Source organism: Balaenoptera borealis (assembly GCF_965194805.1).
Source record: "Balaenoptera borealis genome assembly, chromosome: 17".
NCBI classification, from domain to species: domain Eukaryota; kingdom Metazoa; phylum Chordata; class Mammalia; order Artiodactyla; family Balaenopteridae; genus Balaenoptera; species Balaenoptera borealis.
The window spans coordinates 54039303-54056110 of record NC_138876.1 but is presented as its reverse complement, the minus strand read 5'-3'; the positions used below and the strand labels follow the sequence as shown (position 1 = coordinate 54056110).

At 34.7% G+C, this 16808-nt stretch overlaps 1 protein-coding gene across 6 annotated transcripts in view; it reads left to right on the top strand.

Annotated features, from left to right (window-relative positions):
• The window catches only part of WWP1 (WW domain containing E3 ubiquitin protein ligase 1), a 108436-nt gene that overhangs the window by 44178 nt on the left and 47450 nt on the right, over positions 1–16808 (top strand). For all 6 annotated transcript variants that reach the window (XM_082363414.1, XM_082363413.1, XM_082363412.1 and 3 more), the window contains 5 exons: positions 14–152; positions 798–922; positions 10045–10182; positions 10280–10346; positions 13390–13574. In XM_082363414.1, coding sequence (XP_082219540.1) covers positions 14–152; positions 798–922; positions 10045–10182; positions 10280–10346; positions 13390–13574 — 654 coding nt within the window. The remainder of the gene's footprint in view (positions 1–13; positions 153–797; positions 923–10044; positions 10183–10279; positions 10347–13389; positions 13575–16808) is intronic.

Sequence of the window (16808 nt, the reverse complement as noted above, 5' to 3'; positions counted from 1 at the left end):
ATGTTTCTGTTAGTTTCTAGTGCCAAACTAAAAAGAAAAAAGAACTGGTTTGGAACAGCAATATATACAGAAGTAGTTGTAGATGGAGAAAGTAAGAAAACAGCAAAATCCAGTAGTTCTTCTAATCCAAAATGGGATGAACAGCTAACTGTGTAAGTATCTGGTATATAAAGAATGCAAAATTTTCAAAAGAGAGTGTGCTTCTTGGAATGTTTTTCTTTTGGTGGTGTTTTTTTGGGTTTTTTTGGTAAGATGACTTCAGAGTAAGGAATGCTATTTTTTAGTGTGACTAGACAATTTTAAGTATGAAAAAAATTTTGGTTTATTTTATTTTATTTAGAAATGAAGCATTAATAGTCCTTGTTTTTGCTTTACAAACTAACGTTTTCCATATAGCGATATTTTTTCTTATTGTCTTATAAAAATAAATAGGGCAGAAAATCATTTGCCATTTCTGAAATATAATGTTATAAATTTGTGTATAGTAAAAGTGTTATAACCAATGCAGTCAACTGTCTTAAATCTTTAGGTATTAGTTCGAGTAGAAATTGTGTTATTTTGAAGTCTTAATAAGAGTTTAGATGTATTGCTGGTGTTTTGATTTGTTAATTACAAAAACTTTTAATCTGGGTATTAAAGTCCTAATGTACTTGAAAATAAATATTTTATTTATAATTCAGGTAGTTTACTGTTTCATGTAATATTTTTTCCTCAAATAAACTGGATTCATGGCTTTTTCAAAATTATTGAAGTAAATCGTACTCTCCTGTATATTTGTTATAATTTTACCCTTACAGAAATGTGACCCCACAGACTACATTGGAATTTCGAGTTTGGAGTCATCACACTTTAAAAGCAGATGCTTTGTTAGGAAGAGCAACAGTAGATTTGAAACAAGCTCTGTTAATACACAATAGAAAATGTAAGTTTTTTGTTCTAGTCTTTGTTTCTTTAAAAGTTTATTTTAGACACTTTGAAAATATTCTGAAGTCCAAAAGCAAAAAAAAAAAAAGTTTTGTATTTATAAAGGAGTACTTCATTTATTGCCTATGATTGCTTTTAAGTTTATAGCATTATATGAAATAGGAAATATTTACCCTGGCATTTCTCTATCCAACAAATTTATACAAAATAATCCCAGTCATCCATGAGTATACCCGGTTATCAGTGACCATCAGTGATTTATTGTATACTTAAAGACTTGAAAAACAATGATCATTATCTGAAGCTACTCTACTTTGTTTCTTGGCGGATAACAATTTTGTTTGTACAAAATAAATTCTAACTCTTAAATTTTCTTTTTTCATTATCTAACTAGTTCATTTTAGAAAATATGGAGAATATAGAAAATCACAGAGGAATATAAAAATTATCTGTAATTTTTACTATCCAAGGATAACCATTCCTAATAATTTGGTCTCTCATTCATAGACGTAAATTTTTTTTTCTTCTTTGTATCTACTGGTTTATCCTCTTCTTTTTTTCATTTAAAAATATGAGCGTTATGTTTCCATCATATTAAATTTTTCTAGTGTGAGGATTCTTAAAGTAGTTTAAGCTTCAATTATTTGTAAACTTCCTATCATGGTATGCAAAAACTTGGGGATATATACATGTATTTTTGATTCTGAGGAGAGAGTTCATTGCTTTTATCAAATTCTCAAAATACTGTGTGATCCAAAGAATTTTAAAAACTGGACTCCTAGTTTATGATTTAACTAATTTATTATTTGATATTTAGGAGGTTTCTAATAGTTCACTCAAACTAATACCACTCTAAATCTTTATGTTCATCTTATTTCCTTAGAAATTTTCTTACTCCTAACAGATGTGCTAGGTTAAGGGTTAAAATGCTAATTTTTAAGATAAGTTAATTTTTTTAAAGTTTTTTCTGTTTTTAACAAAAAAAATTCATGTGTAACTGAAAAATCTGTTTTTGATGTAGTTTTTGGACATAAAGAGTTATGAGTCAAGAAAATGTAAAAGCCACGCTAGTTTTTATGTACAGTGATTTTTTTTTTTTTTTAGTATTCTTTTAAGCATTGAAAGTTTAATTCCCTGCTATGTCATGGCTTTTGGTCATTGAATTCATCTTGGTTACAGAAATAAGTAGTAGGTCTTGTAAGCATACAGTACCTTGCTCGGTCTGATGGTGGCTAGATTTGTACTTTTTTCCGGGCTCTATGACATTATTGGTATAAATATGTCATACCTCAGTTAACCTACGTTATTTCGGAACTGAGTATTTGGTTTCAACTATTTATATGCTATTTCTGCTCTGGATTAAGCTTTTGCATGGGACCTCTTTTCTAGTACAAAAGTTATTTCTCGTAACCTCACAACCCAGAGATAATGAGTGCTAACATTTTGATGAATTTTTGTCTACATGTGTATGTGTATAATAATCGAGATCATACTCGATTTCATGTATTCATTTCATCATACTTGATGACCACGTTTCATGTTCTTCTTAGCTCTCAATGTTATATCATGTGCATTTCTCTGTGTAATTCAGTGGTATTCTTTGAAAGCTAATTTAATAGTTTCATAATATTTTGTCACAAACTAATTTTTAAACCATGCTCCTACTGTTGCCATTTACTGTTTCCAAATCTGTTATATTAGACTGTACTGAGCCTTCTTGTAAAGATTATAATTACTCTCTATATAAAGATTTTAATATTTATCTGCCAAAGTAATTTTGTAGGAAGGTTGTAATGTCTGTATACTTGGAAATGAAACTCTTATAAATTGTATAAACTTAAAGCTATCTCTCTTGATTTAATTGAGCAGAATATGCTCAGAGGAAAAATAAAATTTTATAAACATTTGTGCATGTCTGAAGTCAGTGGCTTCAGAAATTGTAGTAGCAGCATCTTATACACCCTAGGCAGTCAGTAATTTTTTTTTTTCTTCTTTTGAAAATTGAAAAGTGTATTAGTTTTCCAGGGCTGCCATACCAAAATACCACAGACTGGGTCGCCTAAACCAGGGGTCCCCAACCCCTGGGCCACGGACCAGTAGCGGTCCGTGGCCTCTTAGGAACCCGGCCTCACAGCAGGAGGTGAGTGGCGGCGGACGAGCTAGCGGAGCTTCATCTGCTGTTCCCCGTGGCTCGCATTACCGCCTGAACCATTCCCCCACCCCCACCCCACCCCCCAAGTCCGTGGAAGAATTGTCCTCCATGGAACTGGTCCCTGGTGCCAGAAAGGTTGGGGACCGCTGGCCTAAACAACAGAAATGTACTTTCTCACAGTTCTGGAAGCCTGAAGTCTGAGATCAAGGTGTTGACAGGGTTGGTTTCTTCAGAAGACTCTCTTCTTTGCTTGTAGATAGCCATCTTTGCCTTATATCGTCACATGGTCTTCCCTGTGTGTGTGTGTATCCCTGTCCAAATTTCCTTTTCTTAAAAGGACACCAGTCATATTGGATTAGGGCTACCGTGATGACCTCGTTTTAATTATCTCTTTAAAGATCGTGTTTCCAAATAAAGTCACCTTCTGAGGTACTATAGGTTAGGACTTAAACATATGAATGGGATGGCATTGGGGGGTACACAATTCAGCCTATAACAAAAGGGAAGTAAATTAATTTCAAAAATTTAAAGCTGTGATAGAATAATAGTGCTTTAAAGGCAGACTTAAATGCCTATGGGCATTAATCCCATAGGATTATGGCCATGACAAAAGCCATGACAATTTATTTATTGATTAAATAAATCTAAGTGAATTGCTGAAGCAAGAAGTAATTGCAGTTTTGACTAGAGCACAGGTTTTCTTATTCTTAGTTGCTTAATTTTGAATAGAAGTAATGGGAAGTTAACATCGTTCTAGACAACCTGTAGAATTTATAAATGTACTCATAATTGATAAAGTCCTTGGTTGTCTTTGATTCAGCCTCTTGGTTTAGCATTTGGACATGTCCCTCTTCAAATTTATGAGGCTAATTTCTTCCTATACTCAGGGCCTTGACATTTTTTTCTCATAAGTTCATGTTTTTATGTATCCCTTCTCCTGATATATTTGGGGTGAGGGCAGAGGATTAATCCATTTGAATAGGCTTTTTTTTTTCTGAATATATTTACTTTCAGCCTTCATGGTATAGTATGAATTGTTACAGTCATCCGTAACCTTAAATAAAATTCTCAACTAATCCAACATAAAACCATCTGTATTTTCCCAGTAAAAATCCAGCTGCAGCTTACTAGCGAAGTTCTTTCACTTCTTCACATTTAAATCCTAGCGAGCCTTCGAGTCCTTAACCTTCATTTGTTTTGTGTAATAAGCCTAGTTGGATGGCGTCCAAACCCATGCAATCCTCTGATACATTGTCTCAGAACTTCTGTGGATTTAACTCATCATTTGCACCTCAGCCTTTAGTAAGTTATGTGTTTGGATCACTTGAACACTGTTCTAAATTATGGAAATTATTTCGTTGGCTTTGCAGAAATATGTGGTATTTTTAGCTCTTTTTCTTTATGTCAGTAGCATTAGATACTGATATATGAGGTATATTTCTTCCTGTCAAACCTACTGTTTCTTAAGTTGCAAAGGAAAAATCCTTCTGTTGTCAAAGAAAAAGCCAAACACTAGTGGTAAGGACATATTTTAATCAGTAATATACTTTTGCAATAAGGAAGAGGGTCCAGCTTGATCTGATCTCAGCTTCAGTTTATACAGAGGTAATTGGGCCTTTCAAAGGAAGAATGAGGGAGTAGAAAGAGGGGTGAGTGGAAGCTAAGTGGAGTTAGGGAAGTGAAAAATGACAAGAGTTGATCAGTGTGAATGCAGTTAGGCCAGCTTTCTCTATTATTTAGAATTTTATTCTCCCACAGAGACTAAGACTGACTAAGACCCATCCTTCCTGGTGATTACATTTCAGATGAATAACTTTCAGGTCCCTGAGTAGGAGACACATATACATCTTAAAGGGACAGAGGAAGGATCCACCATTATAAGCCGTTTTAATAAATGCTTTGAGAAAGGGTGGCCTGTCACAGGTGTTGCCTTGAGCAAACAGTAAATTCTTTCAAGGCAGGCTAGGGTCTCCTTGAGTTGTTAGAGGTCTTTTAACTTTGGGGAGATTAGGGTGGATAAAATCTTTTGTGCTGAGAGTTTGCAGTTTTTATGGGCCAAGGTTGAGGCCTAGTGGAGAAGGTGGCTCAGAGGAGCCTGAATTGAATTTGGGCCAGGAGAAAATCTTTGTCATCACATTCATGCGTGAACAGTGTAAGAGCAGTGTAGCTAATTCCAAGGTTGAAGTGAATACAGAACTTCACTTTATATTTCAATTTTGAAACTGACAGAGCCACTTTAAACACTCCAGAGAGGAGTCAGATGGCTGCCTTTCAAACACTGGCATTACACTGTTTTTTTTTATTTTTTTCATTTTTTTATGGTGTTAGTAGCTTTTGTCAACAAAAGTATTTTGAAATCCATTAAAATCACTTCAAATTGAATTATGTCCAAAATGATTTACAGTGAAAATTATCTCTTTACATTAAATGGTAGGGAAACAGAGCAGAGAAATGTGTCATTTATGATAGAAGACAGAGCATAGTCAAATTTAAGTTTATTAAAGCAGTTGCCTTTAGCCTTATTTACTTAGTCAATACTAGTTATTTGTTTAGTTTACTAAAAGTCTTAAGTTCTCTTTTTAAAATTCACTGAGCATCGGCACAAACTAAGATATTTTAAGCCAAGGTTTTGAACAAACAGTTTTTTCATTACTGGTGATAAATGCATTTCTGTTCTTTAGAAAGATTTTTAGGATTGAAATTACTAGGTGAAAGGGAATGAACAGTTTTAAGCCTCTAGCTATGCACAGTTGTCTAGTTGCTTTCCTGAAAAGTTATAATAATTTGTACACAAAATGTAGCATCTGAGAGTGCCCATTTGGAAATATACGCCCCACTAATAGATAAAAAAAAATGTATATTTTTCTTACCAGAGTATTTCTTTAACTATTAATAAAGTCAGATGTTTATTGATCATTCATATTTCATCGTTTGTGATTGTCATGTTCTTTGTACATTTTTTATTGATTTTTTTCTCACTGATTTATAAAAGCTCTTAGTTTTTTCTCCCAATCATTTGCCTCTATTTTTTGTCCCCAGTTTTGATTTATAGAAGTTTAATATTATTTCAGTCATTAAAGTTTATTCATTTTCCATTGTTATTATGCTCAAAGAATCCTTTCCAGTCCTTATATTTAATAGTTATCTATTTTCTTCTACATTTTTTACTTTATTTTTACTTTAATTTCTTTTATAAATTCTGAAATTTATTTTGTTACATGATAGAAGATGGGAACCTAACACATTGACTCATAGTATGATATAATGGAAAGACTTAGGATTCAGAAGACCTAGTTATTCTTGGGATTGTTACTTACAAGCTTTTGTAACCTAATGTACTCGTTCTTTTCTAAAATTCTGTTATAATCATATTTATGTGTATGTTTGCCAGCCTCCAAAGTGACCCTTATACATTCCTACCTTCTGCTATTTGGTACATTTGTGTAGTCCCCTCCCACATTGAAACAGAGATGGTCTGTGTGACCAACAGAATATGCAGAAGTAATGGTATATGACCTCCAAGACTTGGTCAGTGAAGACATTTCAGCTTTTGCCCTGGGCTCTTAGATTACTCACTCCAGGAAGAAAGTCTCCGCCGTGAAGACTCTCGACAGGTCTGTAGAGGGGCCCAAGTGGAGAGGAAATGAGGCTTCTTCTCAGCAGTCAATCCCAATTTGTCAACTCTGTGTACGAGCCACCCTTTAGGCAGATTTTTCTACCCCTCGCAAATTCCTGGCCCACAGAAACTGTGAGCAGTATTAAGTAGCTATTGTTATTTTAAGTGACTGAATTTTAGGATAATTTGTTACTTAGCAGTAGATAATACTGTGTGCAAGAAAAAAATAGCTTCAGAATGTGATTCTGAGTTAAATCTAATTCTGTAAAATGCCTTGAAAACCAAGATTTTTGAAGATCTCTTGTTTTCTGTGGGGACAGAAAGAGTGTGTGTTTTTGACAAGTCCATGATGAAAGAATAAATTGTCTAGTCATATATGTAGCTTCCTAGAAACTCAGGTTCAGATTGTTCTTTTCCCCAGTTAAAACTAAGGAAGAATGTCCAGGCGGTAGGAAATAATCAGCTACTGCCTTGTAAGTTTCCTGAGGATGGCTCTATCTTAATAGTTTATTTTAAATTTTATTAAGCACCTACCTTCTGTCAGATACTGAGGATACATCACTGAATTAGCTGAATAAGATCTCTGCTCTATTGGAGACTTCAGTTTAGTTGGGGAGATGGACCCCGCTGCCCCCCACCCCCCGGTTCTGGTGGTAAGTCCATTGAAGGAAATAAGTGGAGCAATGGTAGGGAGGAGGTCTACTTTAGGCTGGTCAGGGTTTATCCTGCTTTCCCAGAGTGCACTATCTGGCACACACTAGGCAATCACATATTGAATGGATGAATATGTCTGAGTTGGCTTGTTTATACTGTAATAAAATAATACCCTCATATTCCAGCCCCCCCCCCCCCAACACACACGTAGAGAGAATTATTTATGTGATAGTCCTCCCAATTTTATGACTCAGAAATGTTATATCTCAGTCTTCCATGTTATAATTGTGAAAGGCTAGATGTTGTGAACAACCTCCCACTGCAGAAGTTAGGTCCTGGATAGGATGAGTTTCTGTGTCATTGATGAGTTTTGCAAAGAGGCAGGAGTGGTCTCCAAGGGCCCCCTTCTTCCAAAAAAAAAAAAAAGAAGACGAAGAAAACCTTATGAACTAGAGTTAGATTAGTGGATGATGCTGATAGCACTTTTGGTTGACAGCCAGCTAGGGAAGCTGAGCTTAGACTCCTGTAGTCTTGACTCTTGGGGTGCCGTCACACCACTGAAAGAAAAAGAAACCGGCCCCGCCTGTACTAAAGCCCAAAGATTACCCTTAGATTAATATCAGAAAATGAACTCACCATCAAAGATTACAAATTATAAGAAGCCACCCATAAGCAGAGGTTGGCAAACATTTTCTGTAAAGGACCAGATGGTAAATATTTAGGCTTTGCAGGTCATATAATCTCTGTTGCACCTATTCGACTCTTCCATTGTAGTTGGAAAGCAGCCATAGAAAATATGTACATGAATGAGCATGGCTGTGTTCAAATAAAACAGTATTTACAAAAACAGGTAATGGGCCAGATTTGGCCTATGGTCTATAGTTTGCTGGCCCCTGGATTCATTGTTATCCAAAGCAGGATGATAAAGAGGAAGTCATGCTTTCATCAAAGTGAAATGCATGACACCAAAGACAAAAAAAAGCAGCTATGGGTAAAAACAGGTCATTTGCAAAGATTTATAAATCAGGCTTACATAATTAGCAGTAATAGGATAAGATGGTGGAAAAATATCTTCAAAGAGTTGAGAGATCATTATCAATACGGAGTTGGCATGCCCAACAAATCTTTCAGGATGAGACTCCAAACATTTACAGATTTTTAAAAATGAGAGAATTTACCACCAAGAGACCTACTTTAAAGTGATTTTGAAAGACTATTTTTTTTTTAAAATTTTTACTGGAGTATGGTTGATCTACAATGTAGTGTTAGTTTCAGGTGTACAGCAAAGTGAATACATATATCCACTCTTTTTTAGATTCTTTTCCCATATAGGCTATTCTTTAAGAATCTACTCAAAGCCTATTGAGTAAAAAGCTATTCTTTAAGAATCTACTCAAATAGCTAAATATTTTAGGAATGAGAGCTAGACCTCCAAATTCTAGATACTTTAAATAGAGAAAGGTGACAAAAATGAAATAGAATGAAATAGAATGGTGGTCAATATAGTTTTCTTCAGACATAGATTATTAGAATCTAGATAAAACTGAAATTCATGCTTTTGTAGGGTTGGGTTTTTTTTTTTGGTACTTTAATATTAATATTTCCTCTAGTTTCTCTGTTTTTATTAATGTTGATTTTGTGATGTGGAGTGGAAATGAGGTTTATGGTGGTGAAAATGATTGGGGTAGGTCTTCTACAAGGTTTTCTTTATTACATGGTTCTTAAATTTTTTGCAAAGAATTCCTGTCTAATGGTTAGTTGTTACAGATTTTTTTTTTTTTTTGTCTTGTATTTTCTGTACTTGGGTAATTAGTCGATATGTTTGTGCTAGACATTTGGTAAATGGAAAAAAAAACCCAACAAATTTGTTAAATATAGGAGGGACCAAAGTCAAGGACATAATCTAAGAAGAAATATGTTTCATGATTTCAGAAGTGAAGATCAGACTGAAGTAACTGGCCTCATTTTGGATAATAATGGGATCACTAATACTTTTGATATGTATTCTGTGGGATAGGAGAAGTTGAAGCAAAATGACTTTGAGTTTAAGTAAGAATTAGATATCCTAATAATAGGAAGAAATATTTGGCCTTATATGAAAAAGAAATAATAAACTATTACCATTTATTGAGCACTTACTGTGTGTCAAATGTGGTGCTAAGAACTTTCTCTGTGACTTTGCATTTGGACCTTATGACAGTTCCTTTAGTTTGTTGCTTCTGTTATCTCCATTTTGTAATGAGGAAACTGAGGCTTTAAGTAGCTTGACTACTTACTCAAATACAGCTAGAAGTTCCTGAGCTGGAATTAAGAACCAAACCCCCTGACTCTCCTGCAGAAATTTTGCCTTAACCACAAGTCTTACGTGGTACCTTGGGCCAAAGAGCAAGTTTAGGCAATTGCTGAGCTTATTATCTAGATATATTTGTATATTCTCAGAGGTTTATACTGTGCAAAGGGACAATGAAAGATGATCTTGAAAGTATGTGGTAGAGGGAAGGAGTTATTCAACTAGGTGAGAAAGGAAGTGATTCTGGTGTAGTGTAGAAGGGCCTATAGATAACGCAAATAATTCTTTCCACATGTAGCCGTCAAGCACTGAATTAGAGTAATTCTTGATATGTAGTTTTGATTTCTAAAATGTATTTTTGTATATAACAAAGGTGTTTAAATTAGGTTTGTGTTTTTTTCCCCCTAGTGGAAAGAGTGAAAGAACAATTAAAACTTTCCTTGGAAACCAAGAATGGTGTTGTGCAAACTGGTGAATTAACTGTTGTGCTTGATGGACTGGTGATTGAGCAAGAAAATAGAACAAACTGCAGCTCATCTCCAACCAGTAAGCTAATAACTTCATGTGTTTTCAAAATTTGAAGGAAAAAAGAAAACAGCAAGAAGTATATAAAAACCTAGTGTCTTTCTTTTCTGTCATTCAGGGGAAATACAGCAAAATGGTGATGCCTTACATGAAAATGGAGACCCTTCGGCAAGGACAACCACCAGGTAGAATGTTTTATTTTAGTATTTGTGACAAAGTTATGTAACATTTCCCACATATGAAGTTTTTAACCTTAGTTTAGAGTTTGCCATAGAATTTAAAAGCTTATATCTAAGCATATCATTTGGTTGAATTCTTATCAAAGTAGTTTTTAGAAAAATAACAGCTTTAATGAGATAATACACATATCATAAGAATAACATGTATATTTCAGTGGTTTTTAGGTTAACAGAGTTGGGTAACCATCACTGCTGTCTAATTTCAGAACATTCTTACCATCTTCAAAAAGAAACTCTGTACACATGAGCATTCTCTCTCCATCCCTCTTTCCTCCCAGCTCCTGGCAGCCACTAATCTTCTGTCTCAGTGGATTTGCCTGTTCTGGCCATTTCTTGTAAATGGTATCATATAATATATGATCTTCTGTTACTGGCTTCTTTTACTTAGCATAAGGTTCATCCATGTTGTAGCAGGTGTCAGAACTTCATTCTTTTTTATTGGAAATGGCTTTTAAAAATCTGTATTTAGGCATATTTTATCAGTAAATAGAGTCAGATAATGTGGGAAAATGGTTATCTTATTGCTGTCTGAATTGGCAGCTTCCTGTAATCACTAGAAGATAGATGGTGCACAGATTGCGGTCTCCCCTCAGAGATCATCCTGCCATCTCTGTGATTCCCATACGTTCACGTTTGATGACAGTTAATAGAGACTTTCTGTTTGAAATAATTTGTATTAGAATAAAAGCATGTTAAAGCTCAAATATAGTGGAATGAACACCTGAAAATATGAAAACATATTGCTGTGAAATTGACTTGTTGCATTTGAAAAAGCATGCCGGTATATGACAAAGTGTGACTTTTATTAATCTACAGTTACTAATATTACTCCTAAATTGCCATTAAATGATTTTCATAGAGCACTTGAACAGATCAGTATGTCTTCTGAATATATATTTGGCTTAAATTTATTCAGTATCCACATTATAATTTACACTGAGAAAATTCAGGACTGAAAAGGTACAACAGGTAGATTAAAATGCATTAGCGTGTGTGCATGTATATGTATGTACATATATATATCTGTTCTTAATAATTTTTGAAATACAATTTTAGATGGGTAAAGGAGCTTGAATCACTACCAACCTAAAACCTAATATTGTTTATTATATAGTAACACATTCTGAATCAAAGATTAGTTCCACAGCACCAGGAGAACTTGAGTTGGGTTCTTTTACTTGGACTGCCAGATCACTGATCCTTGCTGTGTGGCTTGGGAGGGGTGTACAAATCAGAATCACTTGGGAAATTTTTCAAAACTTTACCTGCCTGAAGTTCCTCAACACATCTCATTCCAAATATATAAGTGACAAGGGAAAGTATCGTTTATCGTCCAGATACTTACTGAGTGCCTGTTTGGTGCCAGACACTAGTCCAGGCACTAAGGATACAGTCCTGTTCCTGTGAAATTTTCATTCTGGTGGGATAGAGGTAGTTAGTAAACAAGTGAAGAAATAAATTAGCTAATTGGAGATAGTGGTAAGAACTATGAAGTCATTGAAACACAGGACAGGGTGACAGGAATGTAAAGGAGCCTGTTTTAAAGAGAAATGTCAGGGGGATCATCTCTGAGGAAGTGCCATTCGAGCTAAAATTAAAAGGCCAAAAATGTACCATCCATGGAGAGATTTCAGGGAAGAGCATTCCAGACAGAGGAAATAACAAGTAAAAAGACCCTATTTCTAGTTAATTTATGCTCTGCAGACTCTTCTAACTCTAGAATATATTTAACCTTTCTTTGATAATCTTCTAAGTCATTATAATTTTACTCCCTGTATCTAATAATTTATAATAAACATTTGAAGACTTTTCAGCATGATTTTCGTATAAAATTGATTTACTAGTATATCTGCTGCAAGGTGGGCAAGGAAGAACTTGGAGAGAAATAGATCAGAGAGATAGATTGGGTGGGACAACTGAGATGTGATCTGATTTATATTTTTTAAAAATTTAAGGCTGCTCTCTGGAGAAGAGATACAGGGTGACCTGTGTATATGGAAAAGCTCTCTTGGTCACTTACATGGTATCGCCTAACTCCCTGCCAAAATGTTTGATTTTGTAGTTGTAGATATATTTATTTATTTATTTGCAGTAATGAATACACTGTAAATTCTTCTAACTCTGGGATATAATATCTAGCTTTTTCTGATCATCATGTACTCATTATTTTAGTGCTGGTACATAATAACTTGTGATCAATTTTTTAAGAATTTTTTGATCTTTCAGTATTCAATAAAATTCCAATAAACAGTTTGGAATTGATTTTTATAAGTTTCATGACCTTTTTGAAAATACTTTCAGAGCATTTTAAAATAAATATTAATATTCTTAAGACCATTTAAGTCTATTTAAAACTATTTAAAATGTACAAATTGAACATTGGTTTGAGGGACTGAATTCATTTTGACTTAGTGTATTTGTATATCTCAATATATTGATACATTTATCTGACAGTGTGGATACATTAGAACTGAAAGTAATTTAAACTTTAATATAGCAAAGTATGTAATAAAATGTAAAAAATAACCTGTTAAAAAAGTAATCAGGGTATCTTTTGTTCATTACTCTTTATACCTATCATTTTGCTTCAGTGTTAAGAACTTGGTAAATATTTCTTAGGCAACTTCTGATGAAAAGTTACTTAATTGTGGACTTCCCTGGTGGCACAGTGGTTGGGAGTCTGCCCGCCAATGCAGGGGACATAGGTTTGAGCTCTGGTCCAGGAAGATCCCACATGCCGCAGAGCAACTAAGCCCATGCACCACAACTACTGAAGCCCGTGTGCCTCGAGCCCATGCTCCGCAACAAGAGAAGCCACCGCAACGAGGAGCCTGTGCACTGCAACGAAGAATAGCCCCCGCTCGCCGCAACTAGAGACAGCCCGCGCGCAGCAATGAAAACCCAACATGGCCAAAAATAAATAAATAAATAAGTTATTTAATTGTACTTAATTCATTGAAGTAAGGCTTCTTTTCTTTTTTTTTTATAGGTTGGCTGCTGAAGGTACTAATGGAATAGATAATCACGTACCTACAAACACTGTAGTACAAAACTCATGCTGTTCATATGTAGTTAATGGAGACAACACACCTTCATCTCCATCTCAGGTTGCTGCCAGACCCAAAAACACACCAGCTCCAAAACCACTCACATCTGAGCCTGCCAATGACACTGGTAAGCATGGCTACTTATGACACATTGTTTAAATGAAAACTAAATTAAATTTTATGTATCTATACCTGTACTTTTCTTATCGTACAATCTTTCTTAATCTTCAGTTTTATAAAAGGAACGGGAAGATTACAATACCTGAGATTTTTTTCTAGTAATTTGAATTTTTCTAGATTATTTAGGAAGATATTCCAAAAATGTATTAGTTTAGAAATAACCACACATTTCACTAAGCAAGTACTTACTTGATAGCTAGATTCTTAGGCTGTATGCTATAAAAAATACTATTTAATTCATAATATAGAATATATTTCTAAAAGAACTTGAGGGAATTCATTGATTTGTTAGTAATGAATGGTTCCTTTAACCTGTCTTTTACCATACAAATATTTACTTCTTGGCACGTAACTTAGTAGTAAAATGTACTGTGAGCTGATATAACTCTCCAAAAGTTTTATATTTTCTAAGAGTAACTGTTATTCTATTATAGGACTGCCTAAGGAAGATTCTTTTCTATAATCGTGTCTTTCAATGGATTCAGCTGTAATATTCATAAATCATTTTTTTGTTTGATCTTTATAAATTAACTCAGATGAATTTCTTGAAACTCAAATCTTAGGACTTGCTTCAGATTACTAGCATATGTCTTGGGGCTAGAGTTGGAATCCTATTCTTTTCATTCCAGAGCCTATATTCTTTCCTTCGTCTATTTATGGGAAAGTATTAAAAAGTAGAAACATGTACGGAAGTAATTTAGTAATTAAATGAAAATAGATGGGTTTATAGATAAGACTATTGTATATTTATACCCAAGATTGGGGGGATATTTACCATGCATTTTGTGAGTTTTTTGTAAACGTGGGAACTGACATGAATGGTTTTTTAAAAATTTAATTTGTTAGTTAATGCTGCCCTTTTTTAAAAAAGATAGACTTAAAGATCCTAAGTACCCACAATAAGTAGACTTATTAGTCATTAATTTAAGGTGTCTGGAAAATGCAGAGAAGATAAACACAGATAACCAGGGTGAAATTAGTGAGCAGAATGCATTTACTTTCTGATTCTGGTATCCTTTCTAGTAAGAACATTTGCCTCAGATTTATTAGCAGAAGGGAAAAGGAAACATTTTATATTATTCAGAATTGTCTCTAAATTAAGAACAGACCAGTTAAAATAGCTCCTATTGGGAATTTCCTGGCAGTCCAGTGGTTAGGATTCGGTGCTCTCACTGACGGGGCCCTATTTGATCTCTGGTCGGGGAACTAAGATCCCACAAGCCTCGCGGCCAAGAAAAACCAAAAAGCAAACAAAAAAAACAGCTCCTATTCCTGATATTCTATCTTTTATGAATCTATATGAAAAGGTACCATAATGTGACCAACATCCTCACTAATTCCAAGAGAGTAAATACAATAGTGAGTTTCCTAGAACTCTGACTTATATTATCGCTCCTAAATTAAATTTATAGTTTTAAAAAATAGTCTGGGAAAAGTACCTATGGGAAGGACAAATAATTTATTTTTTTAAAATATCACACATAGAAAAATGGCTTATCTGAGTACCAGAGTTCTTAACAATGAAACATAAGTCCAGTGCTTTTAGCCTATGGATTTTTAGGTTATCAAATAATTACCCATACCAAAAAGCACACACACACACACACACAAAAACTAGTTATCTACCCATAAATAAATTTACATTATAAGCATTGTAACTTCCTTGAGAACACTCCATAGAGCTGTAAAAAATAAAAATAATACCCTTATGTGACCAGGCTTGATTTGTTACATGGGATTATCATTGGATTCAGAATGGTAGATCCAATTCCATTATTTCTGGAAGTAATTAGATAGCAGTGCCAATTCTTGATTAAGTCTACGCTTTATTCACGAGAAGTATAAGAATGTTGAATGCTCATTTCAGAAAGGCTTATGCAACCATTCTGTTTTGTTCTCGTTATCACCTTCCATTTAAAGTATATGGAATTTGGGGATTTATCTCTTCTTTCTAAAATATTTAGCTGCTAGAGTAGATTGGCCAAAGTATCCATTGACCACTACATAGTTGCATGTTTCAGCTTTCAGGCTTATTCAGATGTTGATGCAAAAGAGAGAAGGACTTACTGAGTTCCCCCCTCATTGTAGAATCTCTTATTTATATTCTACAGCTTGTTAAATACTTTATAGACTGTTTCTGTTGGGAACAGATTCACTTTCCACATTCTTCTCTTATTTATCCTTGCCTGAAATTTCAAGGTGAAAGTAAAACACACACATGGGTGACTAGAAATGAAGGCTCCATTGTAAATAATTCCCAAGACATTCACAATAATTGCAAGGAAACCTAAGACAATCAGAATAATAGCTAATATTTGTGCTGCACATGTTCTAAACACTATATGTTCATTGACTGATTTAACTCTCACAATAACTCTTCAGAATAAGTACTAGTATTTTTCTTGTGAAGGAACTGAGGCACAAAGAGATTCCCAGCTAGTAGAGGAGCTGTAATTGACATCCACCTCTTTGGCTCTCACCTCTCTGCTTTCCTGTTCATTTAGATGTGTGTGATTTTTATAGTGTCTCAGAGTTGCGATGTTCATCTTTTATACCATAATAAGCTTCAAATATATTCCCCCAGTCAACTTAGTGATTGTGTTTGCATGTTCTTTTTGTCGTTGGTGACATCTGACCAAACAATCCAACTGTCATCATTCCATTGGCTGGTTTACAAAGGCTTCTGGAACCTACTCTGTTGGTAGCAGTCACTTAACCAATGTCATCTGTATGATCTGTCATCCCTTAGTAGGATGATGAATTCAGGTATCTTTTCAAGGGGTAGTCTCCTTTAAGGTGTTGGTGTAAAAATAGGGTTTTTTTCTAATCAGGAACTTTAAAAATCAGTTTTCACTGTTGGAGTGCTGATGGGGTGGAAGTGTGCATGTTCTGTGTATAACACATTACGTGTTTTTAATCCATTACTTGTGATCCCAAAATCCTAAAATCTTTTTTTCTTTTGGTTGTGTTGGGTCTTTGTTGCTCCACGCAGGCTTTCTCTAGTTGTGGCGAGTGGGGGCTACTCTCTGTTGTGGTGCGCAGGCTTCTCATTGCAGTGGATTCTCTTGTTGCAGAGCACAGGCTCTAGGTGCGTGGGCTTCAGTAGTTGCAGCACGCGGGCTCAGTAGTTGCGGCACACGGGCTCTAGAGCGCAGGCTCAGTAGTTGTGGCGCATGGGCTT